This window comes from Pristiophorus japonicus, chromosome 1, assembly GCF_044704955.1.
Source record: "Pristiophorus japonicus isolate sPriJap1 chromosome 1, sPriJap1.hap1, whole genome shotgun sequence".
NCBI classification, from domain to species: domain Eukaryota; kingdom Metazoa; phylum Chordata; class Chondrichthyes; family Pristiophoridae; genus Pristiophorus; species Pristiophorus japonicus.
The window spans coordinates 344,358,058-344,382,771 of record NC_091977.1 but is presented as its reverse complement, the minus strand read 5'-3'; the positions used below and the strand labels follow the sequence as shown (position 1 = coordinate 344,382,771).

Genomic DNA, 24,714 nt, shown 5'->3' with positions numbered 1-24,714 from the left:
CAACACGTCTGTGATCTCTTCGATTCCATTGCCCACCATGGACAAGAACCCTTCTTCCAGCTTGAAGCCGCCTGCCAATAGGAACCAGCATGATTTACTGGTGAACTAGCATTGCCCCATTGAAATCTCTTACTGACCTTGAAAGCAAAGGATTAAGTCACATGAAAGTTCTGCCTTAAATTGTAAACACACACAGCGATCTGCGCGCAACCGTGGCAGTCACTGACAACTGCGATATAAGATTCTTCAGCCTCTCTTTAAATATGCCGCCGATTGCAGCTGCTGCATCCCGGGACTGCCTGTTTTTTTCAGTCGGTTCGTTGGGCGGTTGCTAAATGAGGCGATAGGGCCGAAAGTTCCACCCGGGGCACTAGCGCAGCCTTTCACAACGATTGACATCATCATGATGGTCAAAATGGAGGGCAAGGCGGTAAGTTTTTGTGGCGCTGCAAAACCATTGGTGAAACTTCTGGCCAGGCGCTAAATCCTGGACGCCCCATTTGACGCTCAGAAACATCATTTAACCGTCCCACAGGGGTGCGAAACAAGGCGCAAAATAGTGGAAAATCCAGCCCACTGAATTTGGCATTCAGAGACAGATATTTGGCCATCGAATTAATGATTCTTAAACTCAACCTGAAGCTGTTCTCATAAACGGCAAGTGACCCATTTTAGGTAAATATATATATATAAATTTCATATTTGATCAATTTTGTATTTATTAATATTTAGTTGAAAATAATTGTTTGTAAAGCAATTTATGTTATTGTTTATTTCACAATAGTCACCATTTCAAAGAAAGCTTGGTAGTGTAGTGCAAAACTACATAAATCCAGCGAGCAGATTACTCAAAGTGAAGTAACTGCTCATCCCCAGTCTACGCAGCTCTACAAGGATAAAGTTTAGGAAAGGTACAGATTCTGGATTGCAAGGGACAAGATTCACTTACAGAAAATGCTGTTAAAAAGTTGGGAGAGGGCAGAGTTATAAAAACTCAAAATTGTAAAGAGTCAGTCTATCCTTCCTGACATGAAATATTTTGGAGACCAAAGTTATATCCTTGCAACAAATTAATGGTCTTGCACCAATACCACAGAAAGATGCCACTGTTGTCACACAATGAGCAGAAAATATTGATGCACTAACCAGGAGAGAACTCTCACGTTGCATGAGTCTGGGGGCTAATAATGTCCTTCTCTACTTCAGAACTAGTTGAAATTTCTCACAATTAGAAATTCAAGACTTTGTAAACTAATTTTAGGTTCCTTACCAAACAGTTTTAACAATGTATTCTGATGAGTCATGTGTGCACTGCTCCTCGTGTACAAGGGGAAGGGCAATTGGAAACCAACCAGTCGTATTGAATTTGAATGGGGTAAGGATGTGGAGGGTCTTGAAAGCGAGGAAAAGGATCTTGGCAGCCAATTTTCCAAGGCATAGGAAGCTAATGGAATAATCTGGGATGAGAGTGATGCATGTGCTGTATTATTTGGGGGAAGAGGACTCAGGCTGTAGAGTTCGGGATTAACTGAAGTTTGTGAAAGGTGGGGGTGGTAAGATTGAAGAAAGCACTTGGGAAATCCGTCCTCAAGGTGGTGAAAGCATGGATCAGAGTTTCAGCAAGGAAAGGGTTGAGGTAGTAACGATGAAAATAAAAGTTCTGAAGGTAGGATAGGAAGTTTAGCTCGGGTTCAAATGGAAATGTGAAGTTCCCTACTGCCAGGCACAGGCGTAGACCAACCAAGGAGCTTGATGGAATCTGAATCACAGGCACCTAAACTCCTCACATCAGAAGTCTGAGTGACAGAACTCAGAGGAAATTGTTTGTGGTGGCGAAAAGGAATTTGGGGTTTCCTTGTGCAGCCCAGATGACCCTGGAACGATGGGAAAATGTTCCCACAGAGAGGGAATGGTAGTAACAGTTTCAGGCATGACACCACCTTGGATCCATCTAACCTACCCATCCACAGAATTCCCATGCTGCATTACTATTAACTCTGAATCCCACTTGTTGACAAGAGCCTGTCTAGCTCTTTCTTGAAACCCATTTGGGTTTCTTGCCCCACCACCTGTGTCAGCAAACTAAATACTTACAAAAACTTGCCACCCTTTTCACTAAAAATTCCTGCATTTCCTATTTTCTTTTGTTGTCCTTAATTTGTAAGTATGATCCCTTGTGCTTAAATACAAATAGAGAGAAAAGCTTACTTGGCTCCAATTTGTCCAAATCTTTTATAATTTTAAGCACTTCTATCATATATTCTCATAGTCTCTTTTTAAGAGAAAAGAAGCAAAATTCAATCTTTCCTCATGTCATTTCCTTAAGCTCTGGGATCAACCGTGTAACTTCGATGGTATGAGATGTGAATTGGCTAGGATAGACTGGCGAATGATACTTAAAGGATTGACGGTGGATAGGCAATTGCAGACATTTAAAGATCACATGGATGAACTTCGACAATTGTCTGGCGTAAAATTAAAACGGGGAAAGTGGCTCAACCGTGGCTAACAAGGGAAATTAGGGATAGTGTTAAATCCAGGGAAGGGGCATATAAATTGGCCAGAAAAAGCAGCAAACCTGAGGACTGGGAGAAATTTAGAATTCAGCAGAGGGGGACAAAGGGTTTAATTAGGAGGGGGAAAATAGAGTATGAGAATAAGGTTGCAGGTAACAAAAACTGACTGCAAAAGTTTCTATAGATATGTGAAGAGAAAACGATTAGTGAAGACAAATTAGTGCAGTCAGAATCAGGTGAATTTATAATGGGGAACAAAGACATGGCGGACCAATTGAACAAATACTTTGGTTCTGTCTTCACTAAGGAAGACACAAATAACCTTCCGGAAATACTAGGGGACCGAGGGTCTAGCGAGAATGAGGAACTGAAAGAAATCCTTATTAGTCAGGAAATTGTGTTCGGGAAATTGATGGGATTGAAGGCTGATAAATCCCCAGGGCCTGATAGTCTGCATCCCAGAGTACGTAAGGAAGTGGCCCTAGAAATAGTGGATGCATTGGTGGCCATTTTCCAACAGTCTATAGACTCTGGATCAGTTCCTAAGGACTGGAGGGTAGCTAATGTAACACCACTATTTAAAAAAGGAGGGAGAGAGAAAATAGGTAATTATAGACCGGTCAACCTGACATCGGTAGTGGGGAAAATGTTGGAATCAATTATTAAAGACGTAATAGCAGCGCATTTGGAAAGCAGTGATAGGATCGGTCCAAGTCAGCATGGATTTATGCAAGGGAAATCATGCTTGACAAATCTTCTAGATTTTTTTGAGTATGTAACTAGTAGAGTAGATAAGGGAGAACCAGTGGATATGGTGTATTTGGACTTTCAAAAGGCTTTTGACAAGGTCCCACACAAGAGATTAGTGTGCAAAATTAAAGCACATGGTATTGGGGGTAATGTATTGACATAGATAGAGAACTCGTTGGCAGACAGGAAGCAAAGAGTAGGAATAAACGGATCCTTTTCAGAATGGCAGGCAGTGACTAGTGGGATGCCACAAGGTTCAGTGCTGGGACCCCAGCTATTTACAATATACATCAATGATTTAGATGAAGGAATTGAGAGTAATATCTCCAAGTTTGCAGATGACACTAAGCTGGGTGGCAGTGTGAGCTGTGAGGAGGATGCTAAGAGGCTGCAGGGTGACGTGGACAGGTTAGGTGAGTGGGCAAATGCATGGCAGATGCAGTATAATGTAGATAAATGTGAGGTTATCCACTTTGGTGGTAAAAAGGGAGGCAGAATATTATCTGAATGGTGACAGATTAGGAAAAGGGGAGGTGCAACGAGACCTGGGTGTCATGGTACATCAGTCACTGAAAGTTGGCATGCAGATGGTGAAGGCAAATGGCATGTTGGCCTTCATAGCGAGAGGATTTGAGTATAGGAGAAGGGAGGTCTTACTGCAGTTTTACAGGGCCTTGGTGAGGCCACACCTTGAATATTGTGTACAGTTTTGGTCTCCTAATCTATTGCTATTGAGGGAGTGCAGCGAAGGTTCACCAGACTGATTCCCGGGATGGCAGGACTGACATATGAAGAATGACTGGATCAACTAGGCTTATATTCACTGGAATTTAGAAGAGTGAGAGGGGATCTCATAGAAACATATAAAATTCTGACAGGATTGGACAGGTTAGATGCAGGAAGAATGTTCCCGATGTTGGGGAAGTCCAGAACCAGGGGTCACAGTCTAAGTCTAAGGGTTAAGCCTTTTAGGACCGAGATGAGGAGAAACCTTTTCACCCAGAGAATTGTGAACCTATGGAATTCTCTACCAGAGAAAGTTGTTGAGGCCCGTCCGTTAGATATATTCAAAAGGGAGTTAGATGTGGCCCTTATGGCGAAAGGGATCAAGGGGTATAGCGAGAAAGCAGGAATGGGGTATTAAAGTTGCATGATTATATTGAATGGTGGTGCAGGCTCAAAGGGCCGAATGGCCTACTCCTGCAGCTATTTTTTATGTTTCTATGTTTCTCTGTACCCCAATAACTGAATATCTTTTTTGAAATGGAGCAATCAAAACATAGAAACATAGAAAATAGGTGCAGGAGTAGGCCATTCGGCCCTTCGAGCTGCACCACCATTCAATAAGATCATGGCTGATCATTCACCTCAGTATCCCTTTCCTGCTTTCTCTCTGTACCCCTTGATCCCTTTAGCCATAAGGGCCATATCCAACTCCCTCTTGAATATATCTAACGAACTGGCATCAACAACTCTCTGTGGAAGAGAAGTCCACAGATTAACAACTCTCTGAGTGAAGAAGTTTCTCCTCATCTCGGTGCTAAATGGCTTACCCTTTATCCTTAGACTGTGACCCCTGGTTCTGGACTCCCCTAACATCGGGAACATTCTTCCTGTATCTAACCTGTCCAGTCCCGTCAGAATTTTATGTTTCTATGAGATCCCCTGCACACATTACTGCAGACATGGTCTTGCTGTAGCTAAATACAGTTTTAAAATGACCTAGCTGGATTTATAAATTATACCCCTTGGTATGCATCGTATTATTGCGTTTTTACAAATGCACTCACTGCTGCTAACGAACCCGAAGCTACCGGAAGCTGCACAGAGGCATTCTGCAAATAAATATCAGGTCCAAATTTGAAAAAAGTAACATTCCCCACAACAGAGGAGCTGATAGCGATAAATGCACTCGGCAAGAGTACAATAAAATTCTCACAATCTGACAACATTCTAACATCACCTTCCAGTCTCATAAACTCGTTAAATTGTATTGGAAGCTCTAGCAGTTCATTCTGATTAATGTATCACACCGCTGCCACTCTCTTCTCGCATTCCTTCTCCGTCCTCCCTCTCGTTTTCCGTCCCAGTCTCTTTGTCACGCGCTGCTCTCTCTATTTCTCTGGACAGTCTCCACTCTTTCTCAATGATCCTTTTCCCAGCCGATTAAATCCTAACATCCTGTGCCTGCATTTTGTTCACCAGCTGCGTGTTCAAACCACAATTTGGTACCATCTGCAAATTTCGACACTTTGGCACAATTCCTTCCTCTAAAGTTGTCCCAACACTGAACCTTGTGGCATTCCACTGGTAACTGATTGCCAACCAGATGCCTGCCCATACACTACTACTTGTTGTTCACCAACTATTTGCCAATCCATTTCATAGATTCCTATCTATCCCATGGGCTTGGACCTTTAATAGCCTTTCGGTAGTGGGACAGTGTCAACTACCTTCTTGAAATGGAGGCTCATAACATCCAATCTCTCCCCTATTTGCTACATCTGTTATCTCTTCAAAGAAACCAAATAAACTAGTCAAGCATAACCTCCCACTCCTCAAATAATTTTGACAGTCTTGGATTAGCTCGATCCTTCAATATACTTTGGAACAGTAACCCAAAAATGAAATTAAGGCGTACGGCTATATAATTTGTTGGTTTATCCCTCAACCCCTTTTTTGAATTTGCGAGTCACATTTGCTATTTTCCAATCCTCTGCGATTTGGCTCGAATCGAGTGAACTCTGGAAAAAAAAAAGTATCCGCAAGGGAACGCGCAATCACTTTTTTAATTATTCATTCTCAGTATGTGGGCATCACTGGCAAGGCCGGCATTTATTGTCCATCACTACTTGCCCAGAGAAGATGGTGGTGATCTTTCTGCTTGTAGCAGTTTAGAACAACCGAGTGCCTTGCTAGGCAATTTCAGAGGGCAGTTAAGAGTTAACCACGTTGATGTGGGACTGATGTCACACATGGGCCAGACCAGGTTTAGCAGTTTCTTCCCGAAAGAACATTCACAATTGTTTGAGTTAGTTCTTTTGGAACCTTGGATGAAAACTGTCAGAGCTAGGAGCTGGTCTTAATCTTTCATTCTGTCCCTTTTATTTTCCATCTTTAAAACTATCCCTTTGAAACTATTCCAGTTTCCTTCCAGTATCTGTTTCCATTTTACCATTTCCTGCATTCGCTCACACTCTTAAAATCATCTTGATTAAAGTCTAGCTTCTTAATTGCCATCCTTTTGTTTTCTACCTGTATGTACCCTGAATGTCAAAACATTATGGTTACTAGATCCCAAATGGTCCCTTACTTCTACTTTGCTTATTGGATTAAAACTAAATTCAATATTGCATTACCCCTTGTGGGTTCCATAGCATACTGTTTTAGAAACAAGTCCCTCACAATTTTAGTAAACGCCTGTCCTTATTGTGCACTCCGTCAATATTGAAGATTGAAATCCCTCAGGATTACTGCGGAAGACATGGCACACGTCTGTCTTATTGTCTCCCACAAAACTGCAATAGCCTCCCTTAATTATTTGTGTCCTGTTGTATATTCTTAATTTTTTTCTTTTACTATCCTTCAATTCTATTCAAACAGACTCAGTATCAGCATCCAACTCGATTGTAAGTACTTCCTCTCTAACAAATAATGCCATTCCATCTCCTGCATTAACTTATTAGCCCTTCCTAAAACACACAAAAATCTGCAAGTTAATTCCTGATCATTATTTAATATCAACCAGTTTTCAGTCACTCTTACATCATCTATTTTCTCCTGATGGACCGGCTCTTCCAGCTCACATTTTATTCCTTATACTTGTGCATCTATACAAGCATAATTCAGGTTATTCAGTAATACCAATACACCCTCTTCCCTAATTATTCTTAAACTACAGTCTGTTCTGCCTTTCCCTCTCCAATGCTACACTAGCTTAAATCCACCCGACTTCCTTATTTACCTTTTCAACAAGTGCATGAGTACCCCTCCAGTTCAGGTGAAGGCCGTGCCTCCTGAACAGCTTCCCTATGTCCCAGAACTAATCCTAATGTGGTAGGAATCTAAAACCCTCGCTCCTGCACCACCTCTCAAGTCACACATTAATGGGTTTAATCTGACCTTGTCTAACCTGTCTAACACATGGCATAGGAAGTAATCCTTTGATAACATTCCGTGAGGTCTTGCTCTTCAGCCTTGACCCCAAATCCTCATACTGCCTCCGCAGGATCTCCATACTACATTTTTCTATGCCACTGATTCCCACACGGACCACAACCTCTGGTTGTTTCCCCTCCCATTCCAAAAGTTTTTCCACCCACTCCATTATGTCGTTCACCCTGGCATTAGGGAGGCAATATGCCATTTGGGACTTAGTCATGTCGACTAAAAGGCCATCTATCCTACTAATAATTGAATTTCTGACCACTTCCACTTGTCTATTCTCCTCTCTCTCTTTGTCCCCTGGATAACCATTTGTTCTATCGTGCCATGGTATTACTTATGCTTATCCTCCCTTGTATCTCTGACGTTGCTTTCTTCAGATGTGCAGCATTGAATAAGAATTGAACAGTTTCAAATTCATAGGGATGTCCTGCTCCTCTACACCTGTCACTCCGAGTGATCACCAATTTGTCCTGATCCTGACTCTTCTCTGCCCGTAATCACTTCCTGAAACTTGCATTCCACAAACTTTTCTTCCTTCTATCTTGTGCAATGTGATCAGCTCTTGCTTGAGGTCAGCATTTTTCTGTTCGAGCAACACAACTGTCTTAACAATTCATGTTTTCATGCTCATCCTAGATATCTTGTGGATCCAGGAAGGCCCACATCATGTCACGCATATAACTGGCTTTGCACTCTCATTTGACATTTTTCTAAATATAATTCTTCTAACTTAATTTCTAAGAGTAAATAGGTTGTTTTTTTTGGTGGGTGGAAGAGAGTTGGAAGGGAAAACAATGCAATAATGCACTGTTGGGGCTTTACTATGTAAAAGCAACTGACGTAGCTGCTAGCACTTCTAGCTGTACGCAAGTTCCTGGTCTATGATTTCAAGAAGCACACTGCATGCAAATTAGTAAATCTGAGTGCTGTGCAAAAATCCCAGCATTCATCCACTTGAGAATCTGGTCATGTTAGATCTAGTGGTCGACTGTCAAGCCAGGTGCATTCTATGGGCTCAATTTTGGCCGAGCCAGTTTTTCGGCGCACGCCGGAGTTGCGGCGCTTATTTACGTTCCGAGATGCGCCGAAAAAAAATGTTGGAACTTTGGCCGCTATCTGGCCTATTCACTGCAGTCGCGCAGCGTGGCCAGTCGTTTTGCACTGGAAAATGTGCCAGGCGTCTGCACATGCACAGTGCAGTATGGTGATATCCGCGCATGAGCAGTAGCGCTGCGAGTTGGCAATCAGACATTTTTAAAGAGCTAGCTAGCGGTTTGTGTTTTTGTGCCAGAAGGAGTGCTGTGGTAGGAAAATCATTGCTGAATTCAAGAAGCAGTGCTGTGTTTGGTAAAATCAGTGCTGCATGCCAGCAGAAGTATCAGAAGGAGTGCTGTATTTGGAAAAATCACTGCTGCATGCAAAATAAGTACTGTGTGTTTGGAAAAATCACTGTGTGTCTAAGAGCATTGGAAAAGTGCTGAGTGTCTCAGAGCAGCTGCAGCAATACAGCAACATGGACCAAGGACAAATAATTTCTTGCTGGAAGAAGTGGAGACCCTAGTTAATGTCATTGAGACCAGATGGCAGGAGCTGGATACCAGCAGAAGTCACATAAAAGTGTGACCTAAAGAAATGAAGAAACGCTGGAACCAAGTTGCAGAAGATTTCTGCGCATTGGTGAACACCAAAAGATCTGGAAGCCAGTGTAAAAAGAAATGGCAGGACCTTGGTCAAATAGTTAGTGTAAATAATATTTTCATTTATTCAATACAATTGCAATTGTAAATGTGACCAGCCGTATATGTCCCACCCAGCAGAAAGACACCCTCTCTAAAAAGTTGCATTTTCATCTTTGCAGAATAAATTGGCCCACAACGAAAGGGAAAGAAATCGAACAGGAAAATGTCCACCAAATGTGCACGCACTGACACCCTTGGAAGAGAGGGTCGCTGCTTTGATGGATCCTGCCTGGAGAAAAACAATCAGTACTGCACAAGCTGGGCCCACACACGAGGGAGAGGGTAAATCCTGAAAATTCATCATGATCCTTCAAATCAACCTGCTGCCTGGCCTGCTATGTGTGATCCTACTCATACCACCCATCCTTCCCCCTCCTCTGCTGCTAACCATTTGATTGTTCTGTTATATTTTGCAGAACCTGATGCCAATCCTGAAGATCCAGAAGAAGATTCAGACGCGGACGAGCCTGAGCACGAGAACATCTTCCAAGCCAACCCTCCAGATAAACATGGAGGTGAGGGGTCAGCTGGATGAAGCTACCACTGATAGACTTAAATTCAAGCATGTGCAGTTATCGGAGTTGCCAGTCCCTTCCATGATTAGTGATTTGAGTTCTGGTGGGACATTCCATGGTTTCTCACAATCATAGGTTGCAGATCCCAGTAGTGGGATGCAGCAAGTAACGCCCAGGGTCCCACCGTCCGAGCCTGCGGCTCCCACTGGGATGCCGCAAGGCAGACCCAGGGTGAGGGGGAAGGGGAAATCGACCACGTTCTCCTGAGATGCAGGATGCAACAGATGTGGTTTAGATCATGACACTGAATGCGGAGAGCAGTGACCTTACCCGATCACTCCCGGACACCATCAGTGGGGTGAGTGATGAGGCAGCAGGACTGTGGGGAGAAGTAACAGCAATGGCACGGGAAATGGGAACGATATCAGGGAACATCAGTGAGGGAATAGTGTACATGAGGGAGGGAATGTCACAGGTAGTGGAAAGGATGACACTGGCAATGACACAGCCATGAGGGAGGGCATGTGTGAGTGAGCTGCTGCAATAAGGGAACACACCCAGACCATGCGCCCATTGACAGAATTAACTGCTACTCCCACTGCAGTCCCCACATCAGCCTCTGAAAAAACCCAAGCCGGGCCCTCCACATTAACACCTGACCCCCACCCCCCCTCCCCCCGCCACACACCCACCACCACCCATCAAGAAGTGCACATTCAACGAGATGTTAGAAGGAATAAGCTTGGTACCACCGCCTGCGGGCAGGGGTGGTGGACTGTCCAAGACCAAGCGTGGCGGGCGGTGTTAGACTGAGGGGGAGGAGAGATGGGTGCAGCCTTTCTTTGCTGCTGCTGTTGTTTTTGTTGTTGACGTTACTGTTGTAAATGTTTTCAAATTGAAAGTTTTTTTTATAAGTTATGTAAATTTACAACCTTATGGGCCCAATTTTGGCCATGACTTGCATCAATTTTTTTGGAGTAAGTTGTTTTTTCTGGCGTAAGTTAAAAAATGCCATTTTCTCCCAAAAATTTGCTCCAGAGTAAGTCAGTTAGGTACGATTTTTTTTAGGTCAGTTTTTTTTTCCCCAAAGGGGGGCGTTCCCAGACACTTACGCCAGTTTTGGCCATTTATGCCACTTTGGCCAGCAAAAGCTTACTCCAAATCGACTTAGGTCAGCATATGTGGCCAGCTCTGAAAAACCTTGCGGGCAGAGAAGAAAAAGCAGCGCACATTCGGCAGACATTATGGCAGGGATAGGGGAGGGGAGGGAAGGGAACTGCGGAGGGCCTCAACAACCAAGCACCAAACATTGCAAGGAAAAGCTCAAACAATCAAAATACGAATAAAAATGAAGTAAATCCTATCTTAATCTTTGAAGTCGGGCTGGGAAGGCAGAGGGCCGGTCTGTGCGTGAGGCCATTCGGCCTGGGATAGGGTTGGGAAGACGCGCACCGGGAGTTCAGAGCATCCAGAGAAATGCGAGCTGCTGGCCGCGATGTCACCGGGGGGTGGGGGGGGGGAGGTAGTGAGTGAGAGAGACAGAAATGCAGACCGTGGGGTGGGGGTGGGGGTTAGCCACAGACAGAGAAACGTTGGTATACAAAACACTCTCTCTCTCCCCTCTTTCCCCCCCCAAAACACTCTCCTCCCCCCTCCCCCCATAAAACACTCTTTCTTCGCCCCGCTCCCCCCCCACAAAACACTCTTTCTTCACCCCGCTCCCAAAACACTCTTTCTTCCCCCCACCCACCCCCCCCAAACACTCTTTCTTACTCCGCCCCCCCAAAACTCCCACCAAAACTCCCCCCCACCAATCAAAACTCTCAAGCACAACCATCAATGAATAAAAAATAAAACTGAAGTCCTACCTCGGCCCGGGAACTCAGCGGGCCACTTGGCTGGGGATAGGGTGCGGCGAGATCGGGGCGTCCCTTTGGCCGGGGATAGGGGCTGCGAGCATCGGGTCCTGCTCACAGTCCACAGGACACGCTGAGAGGGCAGGAGCATGCATGCAGACGTCACTGCGCATGTGCGCAGGTGTCGGCAGTGCTTTCGGCGCTGGCCTGTTGCTCCGCCTCCCACTTCAGAATGCACGTCACGCTGGGACTCCAGGGACTCGGAAGAACGGCCAGGATGGGGCGACTTGTTTCCAGCGCGCAAAGTCGCCGCACTTAAGGTAAGTACGCTGAAAAAAGGGTTGGGCAAAGTTGAGTCCTATAAGTGATCTTAAAGTTTTTAAGTGATCTTCAAGAGTCATATTAAAGTAAAGTTTGATACAAGAATAATTTTATTACATTAAAGTTAAATACATTGTAAACTTTTGAATAAAATATATTTTACATTAAAACTGAATCATGTTCTATTAACACAACACAACATTCCTGAACAGCTCCAAAAAAGAAACATGTCCATACGGAATAGATGTTGCTGAGCCCTCAGACATCAGTAAAGCTTTCACGGATGAGCTGCTGGCGCAAAGCTCGAGCAATCGTTAAGGGAGCACGATGGCCCGCCCTCCTCCGCCATCGTGCTCCGGTCTCAGGCACTTGCATGCTTTCCTCATCCTCGTCATCATCCTCATCCAACTCCTCCGGCTCGTCACCTGCATCTTCCAAATCATTATCATCAGCCACTCTCACCGCAGGCGGGTCTTCTTCCACCACCAGCTGCTGCTGCCTCATGATGGCTAAGTTATGCAGAATGCAGCACACAAGTGAACTGACCAACAATCTCAGGGGAGTATTGCAAGTAGCCACCGGAATGGTCCAGGCATCGGAAACGCTGTTTCAACATGCCAATGGTCCTCTCTATGATGCTGCACGTCGTAATGTGCGACATGTTGTATTGATGGTCAGCTTCCGTCTGGGTTACGCTTAGGGGCGTCATGAGCCAGGTGGCGAGGCCATACCTTTGGTCTCCCAGTAGCCAGCTCTATCCTTCTGGCTGCTGCTCAAACATGGCAGATATAACGCTGTCGCGTAGGATGAACACATCATGGGTGCTGCCAGGGTATCTTGCATCAACTGACATGATGCGATGCATGTTGTCACACACGAGCTGCACATTAGTGGAGTGGAAGCCTTTTCTATTCCTGAATAGCTCGGCATCCTCCACAGGTGCTCACAAGGTGATGTGGGTACAATCAATGCAGCCCTGTACCTTTGGGAAGCCAGCAATCCTTGAGAACCGCACAGCCCTGTTATGGATTGCTTGGGCGGTCATTGGGAACTTGATGAAGTCATTCCTCCGCGTATACAGTGCAGCCGTGACCTGGCGAACGGAGACATGTATTGCATGTTGAGAGATGGCGCACACATCTCCAGTTGTAGCTTGAAATTATCCGGAGGTATAGAATGAAAGTGCAGCGGTAACCTTCACTTCAACTGACTAAGCAGTCCACCTGTCGCTTCTCAGCTGTAGATCTGGTCTCAGCAACCTCTCGCACCGGCCCACTGCCTTCCTGGGCCGAGTGCAGAAAGGTGAATTGCAGTTTGAAGATGAAGGTAGGACTTCAATTTTTTATTTCTTATTGAATTGTTAGTACTTTTTGTTTGCAAACATTGCTGAGGGATAAGGCTTGGGGTTGGTTTAGTTGCAGGTCCTCTTCGCTTCCCGCCCCTATCCCAGGCTGAATGGCCTCCGATTTCTTTAACTCTCCGTAAGGGTTTTCTGAAGTGGCCACATAGGCTGGCCTAAGTAGAACTGGAGTAACTATTAGCTTGCCAAAGTTGTCTAAATGGGCAGAACTGGCGTTGGTGGCTGGTAATGCTCCCTTTTGAGAAAAAAAAATAAGCTAAAAAAATCGTAACTGAGATACGCTGGTGCAAATTGATTGGGGAAACTGGGGATTTTTAAGTTACGCCAGAAAAAGCAGGTTACTCCAAAAAAAAGGAGCAACTCCTGGCCAAAATTGAACCCAATATGCTGTTACATCCTGGGTAGCTGTAGAGATAGGAGACCTCCTGGGATCTGTTGGGCATGTGTGTGTTAAAAATGGAAGAAAACTACAGTAGTTGTTGGGCCCAATGATGCTGCTGATCGTGGGCCAGAATAATAGATTGAGGAGTGAAGATGGCGCTTGTAAGGGGGTTACTGAATAGTTTTTTTTCTGGGGCCGAAGGTGGAAGGGAAGGGTTTAGTGACAGGAAAAGAAAATGGAATTGTTGGAGATTATGACCTTGGAGATAGTGAGGCCTTGTGTGAAAGTAAAAGTTATTTCCCATCTCAAGTAAAATGCCCAAATTTCTTGACATAAAACATATGCAATGGTGACATCAGCGAAGGCCGTTCTGGTTTCATTCAGAGTCAGTAGGCTTCCTCGGTTTGATACTCAAGGTCAGAAAAGCAGGACCCTTGAAAACTAGACTTCATACAATCCCCTGTGAGCTCAAAAAAGGAGATACTGTCCAAATAAATTTTAGTGCGAAGCAAACTTCCAGGTGTGGATATATCAACCCTTTGAATAAAAATGGCCATGATGGGGATCATGACTAACGTCAGCAAACAAGCAAGTGGGTAAAATATTCATTGGAAGTATCCCCTGAATGTTCACAATCTGATATTCAATGAAAATGGCTGAAAATGGATCTCCTGCATCAACCACTGCTGAAGGAGCCGTGAAGCTTCATTCTGCTGGGGGTAGGGGATCAAAGTGCTGCTCGAGTCAATATTGATTACAACCTCATCAGGTAACAAACATTTCTTTGGTGCAAAGGATGAAAGCTCTCACTACAGCAAGACCAGAGTAGCTGCACTGTTTTAAGAAAGAATGGACTAAAATTCATCAGCACCATTATTTGTTCTTCTGCATCCACAGTGGTTAGTGCCACAGATGTTTAAGGAATGGCACACATTGGTGCTAAAAGGTTTAGCCAACAAGAACCACATTGCCAGTCTATGGTGTTTTTTTACTTCATCCAGACATCACTTTTAGTCAATGATGTGAGCGTAATGTTGGCATCAGCAACAAATTATCCCCACTGGAAAGGTGCAGTACTGCCCCACCAAACTACCTGTCCACTTCAGCTCACTTTTACAGCACATATTCTCCCAACTGCATTGGCTTTCCTCAAAGAGGGAATATTCTCACACAACTCACTTATTGTTAGGTCATATTTACACTGATTTGACAGACAGCCAAACTATGAATATCACAAAGTCAGGGAAAACGCAAAGTATGGTATTGAAAACTGAGCATACTGGGCATCTGGCTACACCTGTTTTTGACTCCAGCACCATGTAGAATAAAACAGATGAATAACAACTTAGTCAAATGAAGAGTGACTTTCTGCACTTGAGTACAGCAGCAGCTAATGTCCAGATGCCAATAGGAAAAGACAAGAAAGAAGCTGCATTTATAAAGAGCCTTTCACAACTGTAGGACATCCCAAAGCACTTTACAGCTAATTAAGTATCTTTGGAATTGTAGTTACTGTTGTAATGTAGGAATCGCGGCAGCCAAATTGCACACGGCAATGTCCCATAAACAGCAATGAGATAATGACCTCATAATCTGTTTTAGTGATGTAGGTTGAGGGATAAATATTGGCCAGGACACCAGGGAGAACTCCCCTATTCTTCTTAAAATCTTGCCATGGGATCTTTTACACCCACCCAAGAGGGCAGATGGAACCTCAGCTTAACGTCTCATCTGAAAGATGGCACCTCCAACAGTACAGCGCTCCCTCACTACTGCACTGGAGTGTCACTCTGGATTATGTGTTCAAGTCTCTGGAGTGGGACTTCAACCCACAACCTTCTGACTCAGGAGGTGAGAGTGCTACCAGGGAGCCATGGCTGACATCCAAGAAGCAACACAGCAACTTAGAGTAAGAGCCTCCACATAGAGGAAAGATTATGGGGGTAATTTCCCAATGTCAGTGTGTTCAAACTTCTTAAAGGGACTGCCCAGTTTGTCATTTTCTTTGTCAATTTGGGTTGTTCTGGCAATATATGGAGGGTACTGGAATGCTGCAATGACAAGAAATGATAGTTATAGAGTGGAATAGAATATTTGACCTATATTGAAGTGTCATCTTGATGTAAAGTAGGCGCTGATTAAAAAAATATATTTGTTGATTTAATTTGTCAATTCAGATGGATACATTGGTGTGCTGTACATAGCACCTTTAGAGGTCAACAAGATTTATATATTTAATTAATTTCCCTTCCTTAAACATCCATACTATAGAAACATGAAGAATACCATTTATTTTATTAAATGGAATTTACTACTCTGAATCCGTAGCTGGTTTAAACTAGGAAAATCAATTAAACTAGGATAAGTGCATGTCAGAAAAAGATGGGCATCCCAAATTAATTACATTAAGAGGTTCAGATAATTCTGTGTTTTGATTATAGTATTAAATGTTAAATTATCAGAAGTTCTGAAAATAGATATTACTTTGTAATTAGACTTCACCATTGATGTTGATGAATATAAAACTGTGCATTCCATCAACCATTGAACTTTGTGATCCTTAAACTCACCTTTAAATAAAACTTGCAAGGAGCGGTTGGTGGGAGGGGAATTACATTCTGCGATGTTCAGTACTCAAGTCCCGTGATTTCAGAAGTAATTCTTATGCTTGATGTGAGAAATTTAAACATGGAGAACTATATTTAAATTATAATCCAAATTGCTAGCATTAAGAAAACTCTCTAATTGTGGGAATTGAGCCTCTTGGTTGGAATTTCTCTGGGGAGGGGTGGGACGTGGGCACTGGAGGGTGGAATGATGGCAAACATTAATGGCCAAGACACTCAATGCAATTGATGAATGATAATATCTTCAATGGAGGGGTAAACAACAGTCATAAAAATCACTTCAAGCATATGAAGTAATAATTGTCAGTTTACAAAAAAAATCACACTTGTAAAAGTTACAACTCTCCTTGAAAAATAATAGAATTGGCAAAATCTACAACAGTTTGAAATTCCAAAGTATTCCACTGATATTGATGGACTAAATATTAAAACGCTTTAAGCAAAAATACCCTAGCATACCTTGCTATGAGGATCCGCAAACATCCTAGTGAAGATTTCACACAATCTTTTCAATTCAACACGACTGTTGAGAAGAGAACAATTATGGATTAGCTAAGAATACTACACAACTTGAAAACACAATATAGACTTATTAATCATTCTACCTTAATGTCCGTTGGTTTTTCAGTAAATTCTGTAAGCCCAGCAGGCCCTCTTTCCTTTCTGAAAAATTGGTGCTTGCACAGCGGTTAAGGACCTCAGCTACATCTTCAGTCTGCCGCATATATGTCGGAATGCTGCCGTTTCGAGAACTGTAGGAACGCTCAGAGCAGACGCTGGATGCATCACTATTGGCATCATCATCTGAATATATTCCATACGATTCATACCTTCTCCTTGCTGGCTTTTTCTGCAATATAACAGGATGTGTTACACAGCTTTACTTTTTCTTAATATTCGCTTTTCTACAAAGAAATAAATGCTTGAAAATTAATTTCAGTCTTCCTTTTACAGTGAGGAAGTTAAACGAAATGATCATAGTTTAATTTACCTTCAGGTGATACTAGTCACTTGAGTAATCAGCAAAATTACTCAAGTGACTTTAGTAAACCTGCAAATTGGTCTAATTTTATCAAATGATAGATCTCCTAAATGATGGGTAAGCCTTTAATACTATAGTTATCCACCACTGTCCCATGAGCTCATTTGATCTTACACTCAAGTGAAAAAAGCACATATGGGTATTGTTCTTTCAGAAATTAGAAAATCAGTTTGACTCTGTAGAACATTAAACTATTTTTAAAATTTAGAACAAGATTTTTCTAAATTTTCTATAAAATGGAATTCTATACCACTATGTTTCACCAAATTTGATCAATCCTGCAACAATAGTTATTCTCTATCTTTTGTGGTAATTTTCACAGTTGGAAGAGTAACAGGAATGTTATACCATATAACACACATTGTATTATTCTGTGACTGAAGTCGAACTGCTTTCCGCTTCAAGGTAACAAAGCCTAATTGCTATAAATACTTTGGGCCCAAATTTTCCCAGCAATTGCTCCGTTTTTTTTGGAGCAACTTGATTTTTCTGGAGTATCTTTTTAGTTGCAATTCTGGCCATTTAATTTGCGCCAGCTAGGTTTTTTTTGTTCAGTTTTTTTTTCCAAAAGGGGGCATTCCCAGCCACTTAGGCTTGTTTTAGGTGTTTGGCCAGCAAATGGTTGCTCCAAACTAACTTAGGCCAGCATATCTTGCCACTGCTGTCCGCACAGAAAAACCTTACCTAGGGTTAAGGAATTGGCGCAAGTGACTACATTTAAAGCACCACCAAGCACCAAACAAAGCACAAAAAGTAATAAGCATTCAATAAAAAATAAAAGAACTGAAGTAAATCCTACCTTCAACTAAACTCGGCAGCGACTGGCCGTGCGGGAGTCCCTTTGGCCTGGGATAGGGGAGGGAGAACATGTCTGCCGCCCCACTGACTTTCAACCCTTTTCGGGCGGGAATTTTTTCCTTTTTGCCCATTTTTCAGGCTTTTGGTCAGGCTTTAAAAACGGCAGCCTGAAACCTGCAGAGGCACGGGGCTTCGGCTCCCTCGCATGAGGGACTGCAGACGACTCCAGTTAGCCCCGAAAGGAGTTTGGAGATCGGCCGACATGCCCGAGTTCAGCCCTGGGGTCGTAGGCAGAAAGGCATTTTGTCGGCGCCGGCGGGCATCTCCAGCACAACAACACGCACACCGCTGTCCTCAAGACCAACCCGGGCAGGCTAGTACAGGCAGACGGGGGGTGGGTGCACAAGTGCGTTGGGGCCCGGGCTCGGCTCTCATCGTTCTGGAGTTCTAATTCAGAGAGAAAAAGATAGAGCGCCAGAGGGACAGGCGACATCGGAGTGAGAGAGAGATAGAAAGGCCAGAAGCAGTGGCTGGGCAGCGCGGAGTGTCGAAGGATAAAAGCAGGCAGCAACGACGGCGGCGAGACATATGGGGGTTGACTTGGGCGCACGTTCAGTGGTCGGCAAGTGTGCTAGAGCCAGGTGGGCCAGGTGTGGAAGGACACCAAGGTCGAGCGCAACACATGGCACTGCAGAGCCTCTTTGGCAAACCGCCACCCAACCAAACGAACGCAAAGCCAGCCCAGCATGGCAAGCGCCATTCGGCCTGGGATAGGGGCGGGATGCGTTCTGCAGGCTTCATCATCACAATCATGGGAAGGAGCTACTGCGCATGCGCGACCGCTCTACTGCACATGTGCGCAGCTGCTGGCGCAGGGCTGTAGCTCCGCCCACTCCATGAGGAGTGCCGCGCCAGGACCCGGGACACACAGCAGAGCGGCCAGAATCGTGAGTACGTTTTTCGGCGCCGTTTCTAGCACACAAAGTCGGTGCATCTCGAGAGAGTGCGCCGAAAAAAGGGGTTGGGGGAAATTTGGGCCCATAGATCCTGAAATCAATTAAAGGTTAACTGGCATTGCTGAAAGAACCGTGCAGATTAATTGCTCCTTATAAACCTCACGCTCCAGATCAGAAGGAAGCAGCCGGAAGATGCTCTTTGTTCACTGTTATGTTCCCTATCTGTCCAATTCTAATTTATTGTTGTTACATAAATATGACCCAATCAAACGCAAGTGTGACACTTTCATCTGACTCACTTGATGCAAAATAGATACGTTTCCAAATGATTGTACTTTATTAGTGGAAAAATGTTAGTTACTTCTTGAACAGAATGATGTAGAATGTTACTTTGCAGGCATAATGATTTGAAAAGATATGTCAACTTACAGCATTACAGAAGGAAACTACACATTTAATAAATGTAATCTGGTAATCTATGTTCAAAGTGTAAGAAAAGAGCTGCTTTGGGCAACTGAGCCTGACAGAGCAGGAAGGTCTAGGCTCTTTTCAGCATTGCAACAGTATAGCTCATAGGTGGAGTACAGGATTGATTCCAAACCTGCATGGCTGAGAATGGCAAGTTAGCAGTATAATAGAGTAAATATAAAACATCCTTACGAGGCTCCTTCCCAGCTTCAGCCCACATTGACAGTGGTCATGCGCTACATATACGTGAACCATACCTCTTGTACTTTGGGTTATTTGACCATTTTATCATGAAAGGATTGTGATATGATTCATGGTTACATTTAAGTTAAAGGTTTGATGTCCAGCTTGGAACTAATTATGTTATCTCAAGTACAGTACATATAAGAACATAAGAAATAGAAGCAGGAGTAGGCCATTTGGCCCCTCGGGCCTTCTCCGCCATTCAATAAGATCATGGCTGATCTAATCATTAACTCAGCTCCACTTCCCTGCCCGCTCCCCATAACCCTTTACTCCATTATCGCTCAAAAATCTGTCTATCACTTAAATATATTCAATGACCCAGCCTCCACAGCTCTCTGGGGCAGAGAATGCCACAGATTTACAACCCTCAGAGAAGAAATCCATCCTCATGTCAGTTTTAAATGGGTGGCCCCTTATTCTGAGACGATGTCCCCTAGTTTTAGTTTCCAGAGTGGAAATATTCTCTCTGCATCCACCTTGTCGACCCCCCCTCATTATTTTATACTTTTTGATAAGACCACCTCTCATTCTTCTGAACTCCAATGAGTATAGGCCCAACCTACTCAACCTATCTTCATAGTCAACCCCCTCATCTCCGGAATCAACCCAGTGAACCTTCTCTGAACAGCCTCCAATGCAAGTATATCCTTCCTTAAATATTTATTGAGATATTAAGTTATGCTGTTGAATTCAATTCTTGAAAAATGCAGCTGGTGCTTACAGCACAACATACAATTCTTCATTGAAAAATAGTCTTGGAAAGAAGAGTATCTCTACCTTACTCCGTATGTCTCCGAGGAGCTGATAGCAATTTTTGGAAAGAAAAATTGAGAACAGTCAGACTATGTTTTGTTAGTAGCATTTATTGTTGCAGCCACTGTTATGAAGCATGATAATGAAAGCACAACCAACAGAAGGAGAAAACAAAAAAGTAGGGATTCGAAGAGCCGAACGTACAGACATATGAAAATGATAAAGCTCACACACACCCCATTGTGAGCTTTCAACCACATATCCGCAGCATAACTAAGACTGCCTAGTTCCATCTTCGTAATATCTCCCGTCTCTGCCCTTGCCTCAGCTCATTCGCTGCTGAAGCCCTCATCCATGCCTTTGATACCTCTAGACTTGACTACTCCAAAGCACTTTTTTTTTTAAGAGGTGATCTAAAACTGAGCTGCCCATGTCCTAACCCGCACCAAGTCCTGCTCATCCAGTACCCCTGTGCTTGCTGACCTATGTTAGCTGCCAGTTAAGCAACGCCGTTTCAAAATTCTCATCCTTGTTTCCAAATCCCTCCATGGCCTTGTCCCTCTCTATCTCTAATCTCCTTCAGCACCACAACCCCCCCAAGATGTCTATGCTCCTCTAATTCTGCCCTCTTGAGCAACCCGATTATAATCGCTCAACCATTGGTGGCCGTGCCTTCTGTTATACAGGCCCGAAGCTCTGGAATTCCCTGCCTAAACCTCTCTGCCTCTCTTTCCTCCTTCAAGATGCTCCTTAAAACCTACCTCTTTGACCAAGCTTTTGGTCACCTGCCTTAATTTCTCCTTATGCGGCTCGGTGTTAAATTTTTACCTCATAATACTCCTGTGAAGCGCCTTGGGACGTTTTGTTATGTCAAAGGTGCTATATAAACACAAGTTGTTGTTATAAATTAGCTCCAGGAAACCTGAATTTGTAGAGAACGTGTAAAAATGTGGCTCAAAATTATAATCTAAACCTATCCTTTTGCAGTCTTTTCATTATCAAATATGTTATCCACCACATATCATATTTCTGGTCAATGATGATAGAGGGAAAAATTATTAGGAGCCTTGTGAAATTAGGAGTCAAACATTCCTTGTTTACCAAAATGTTGCTTCTTGTAAAACTCCAATTTTCCCTCTAAAATAGAGACTTTTAAACTGTGGTCCCTGGATTCTCGGGGTTCAACAGGGAATCCCACAAGGTCCAAAAAGTCATCAAATATCTGTCCATCAACCAGGCATTCCACGTGTGGAAGCATCATGTTGGGAGACTACTGCATTCTATATTTTTCCAGCACTACAGCCCACCGAGATCTTTGCATCCCTCCAATTCTGGCCTCTTGCGCATCCATAATTTTGATCGCTCCACCATTGGCAGCCATGCCTTCAGCTGCCTACGATCTAAGCACTGGAAATCACTCCCTAAATCTCTCTACCTCCCTCTCCTCCTTTAAGATGCTCCTTAAAACCTATCTCTTTGAGCAAGCTTTTGATCACCTGTTCTAATATCTCATGTGGCTTGGTGTCAATTTCTGTTTGACAACGCTTCTGTAAATGTTTTACTACGTTAAAGGCACTATATAAATAAAATTTGTTGTTGCTGTTTGGTGACTTACCAACATATTATATATATTGCTCTGTACTAACAGAACACTTTTTCTGTAATGATTTCCCAATTTTCCCTTGGGTAGCTGAGTGCCTTTCAAAAGTTAGGACAAAAGATATTGGGGAGTATGTGAATATTTGGAGGGGATACTTGGGAATGTGTCAATACTTAAACTGGGCTCCCCCAACAGAAAAGTTTGAAAATCACTTCACTTAAGAACACAGTTTTCAGATAGGGGAGCTCTATAAAGCTTTGTTTAGCTGCTCTCCCAATGGATAAGAGATTAGCTGATCAGTAACTGAGCTATACAGACCAAGGTGGTCACATATTAATCACCAGATCTTTGCTGAGTTAGCTGTCAGCCAAGGCTGCAAGAAAGCTACAAAATTGGCAACAGAAGTACTGGGTTGGAGGGAAGGGGAAAGTAATGACTAAAAATCTTTGCTCATGGCAATTATCGTGACCCTTCCTAGAAGTCTTATTGTACAGATGGACAACCGGTGAGGACAGGTTCAAGCTTGGCTGCGAAGCATCCAACGTCAAGGATCAAAAATGAATAGCCATGAGGAGGAAGTACTGCAGGGTGATCTGTCCCCAGAACTATACCCCAACAAGGTATCAATCTTTCAAGGAAGACAGGAAAAGGAGATCTTCAAAAAATTGCTCTGCTTAAGAGTCTAGTGGACACCAGAAAACAAATCAAAAAAATGAAGAACGTGTATTTATATAGCACCTTACCATTTCATCAGAAACACTTTAAGGTGTTACACATACAATTAATTACTTTAAAGTGCAATATGACTGTTGTTATGTCGTCAAATGTGGTCACTGCTTTGCACACAGCAAAAGCCCTCAAAAAGCAATGAGACAAATACCCAGTTAACCATTTGTTTGATGGATATGGCTGAGGAAATTTTGTTCGTCAGGACATAGGAGATGAATGATGGCACCTCTAACAATTCAATACAACCTCAAGTACTGCACCGAAAGAAAAAAAATTGCATTTATATAGCGCATTTCATGATCTCAGAATGTCCCAAAGCTCTTTATAGCCATTGAAATGCTTTTGAAACATAGAAAATAGGTGCAGGAACAGGCCATTCGGCCCTTCGAGCCTGCACCACCATTCAATATGATCATGGCTGATCATGCAACTTCAGTACCCCACTGCTGCCTTCTCTCCATATCTCCTGATCCCTTTAGCCGTAAGGGCCACATCGAACTCCCTTTTGAATATATCCAACAAACTGGACTCAACAAATTTCTGTGGTAGAGAATTCCATAGGTTCACAATTCCATTGGTTAATCCTTGTCCTTAGACTGTGACTTCTGGTTCTGGACTTCCCCAACATCGGGAATATTCTTCCTACATCTAACCTGTCCAATCCCGTCAGAATTTTATATGCTTCTATGAGATCCCCTCTCATTCTTCTAAATTACAGTGAATATAAGCCTAGTCGATCCAGTCTTTCTTCACATGTCAGTCCTGCCATCCCGGGAATCAGTCTGGTGAATCTTCGCTGCACTCCCTCAATAGCAAGAATGTCCTTCCTCAGATTAGGAGACCAAAACTGCAGACGATACTCAAGGTGTGGTCTCACCAAGGCCCTGTACAACTGCAGCAAGACCTCCCTGCTCCTATACTCAAATCCTCTCACTATGAAGGCCAACATGCCATTTGCTTTCTTTACTGCCTGCTGTACCTGCATGCCTACTTTCAATGACTGATGTACCATGACACCCAGGTCTTGTTGCACCTCCCCTTTTACTAATCTGTCACCATTCAGATAATAATCTGCCTTCCTGTTTTTGCCACCAAAGTGGATAACCTCACACTTATCCACATTATACTGTATCTGCCATGCATTTGCCTACTCACCTAACCTGTCCAAGTCACCCTGCAGCCTCTTAGTATCCTCCTCACAGCTCACACTGCCACCCAGCTTAGTGTCATCTGCAAACTTGGAGAAATTACATTCAATTCCTTTGTTTAAATTATTAATATATATTGTAAATAACTGGGGTCCCAGCACTGAACCTTGTGGTACCCCACGAGTCACTGCCTGCCATTCTTAAAAGTACCCATTTATTCCTACTGTTTGCTTCCTGTCTGCCAACCAGTTCTCAATCCATGTCAATACATTACCCCCAATACCATGTGCCTTAATTTTGTACACTAATCTCTTTTGTGGGACCTTGTCAAAAGCCTTTTGAAAGTCCAAATACACCACATCCACTGGCTCTCCCGTGTCCACTCTACTAGTTACATCCTCAAAAAATTCTAGAAGATTTGTCAAGCATGATCTCCCTTTCATATATCCATGCTAACTTGGATCCTGTCACTACTTTCCAAATGCGCTGCTATTATATCTTTAATAATTGATTCCAACATTTTCCCCACTACCGATGTCAGGCTCACAGGTCTATAATTCCCTGTGTTCTCTCTCCCTCCTTTTTTAAAAAGTGGGGTTACATTAGCTACCCTCCAATCCATAGGAACTTATCCAGAGTCCATGGAATGTTGGAAAATGACCACAAATGAAGTGTAGTTACTGTTGTAATGTAGAAAACGCAGCAGCCAATGTGCACACAGCAAGGTCTCACAAACAGCAG

The 24,714-nt window shown here is 43.4% G+C and overlaps 1 protein-coding gene across 6 annotated transcripts in view; it reads right to left on the bottom strand.

Annotated features, from left to right (window-relative positions):
- Positions 1-24,714, bottom strand: part of LOC139273284 (CLIP-associating protein 2-like) — a 650,606-nt gene that overhangs the window by 174,092 nt on the left and 451,800 nt on the right. For all 6 annotated transcript variants that reach the window (XM_070889996.1, XM_070889987.1, XM_070890014.1 and 3 more), the window contains 2 exons: positions 16,839-17,083; positions 16,693-16,756 (listed from right to left, as the gene is read on the bottom strand). In XM_070889996.1, the coding sequence (XP_070746097.1) occupies positions 16,693-16,756; positions 16,839-17,083 (309 nt within the window). The remainder of the gene's footprint in view (positions 1-16,692; positions 16,757-16,838; positions 17,084-24,714) is intronic.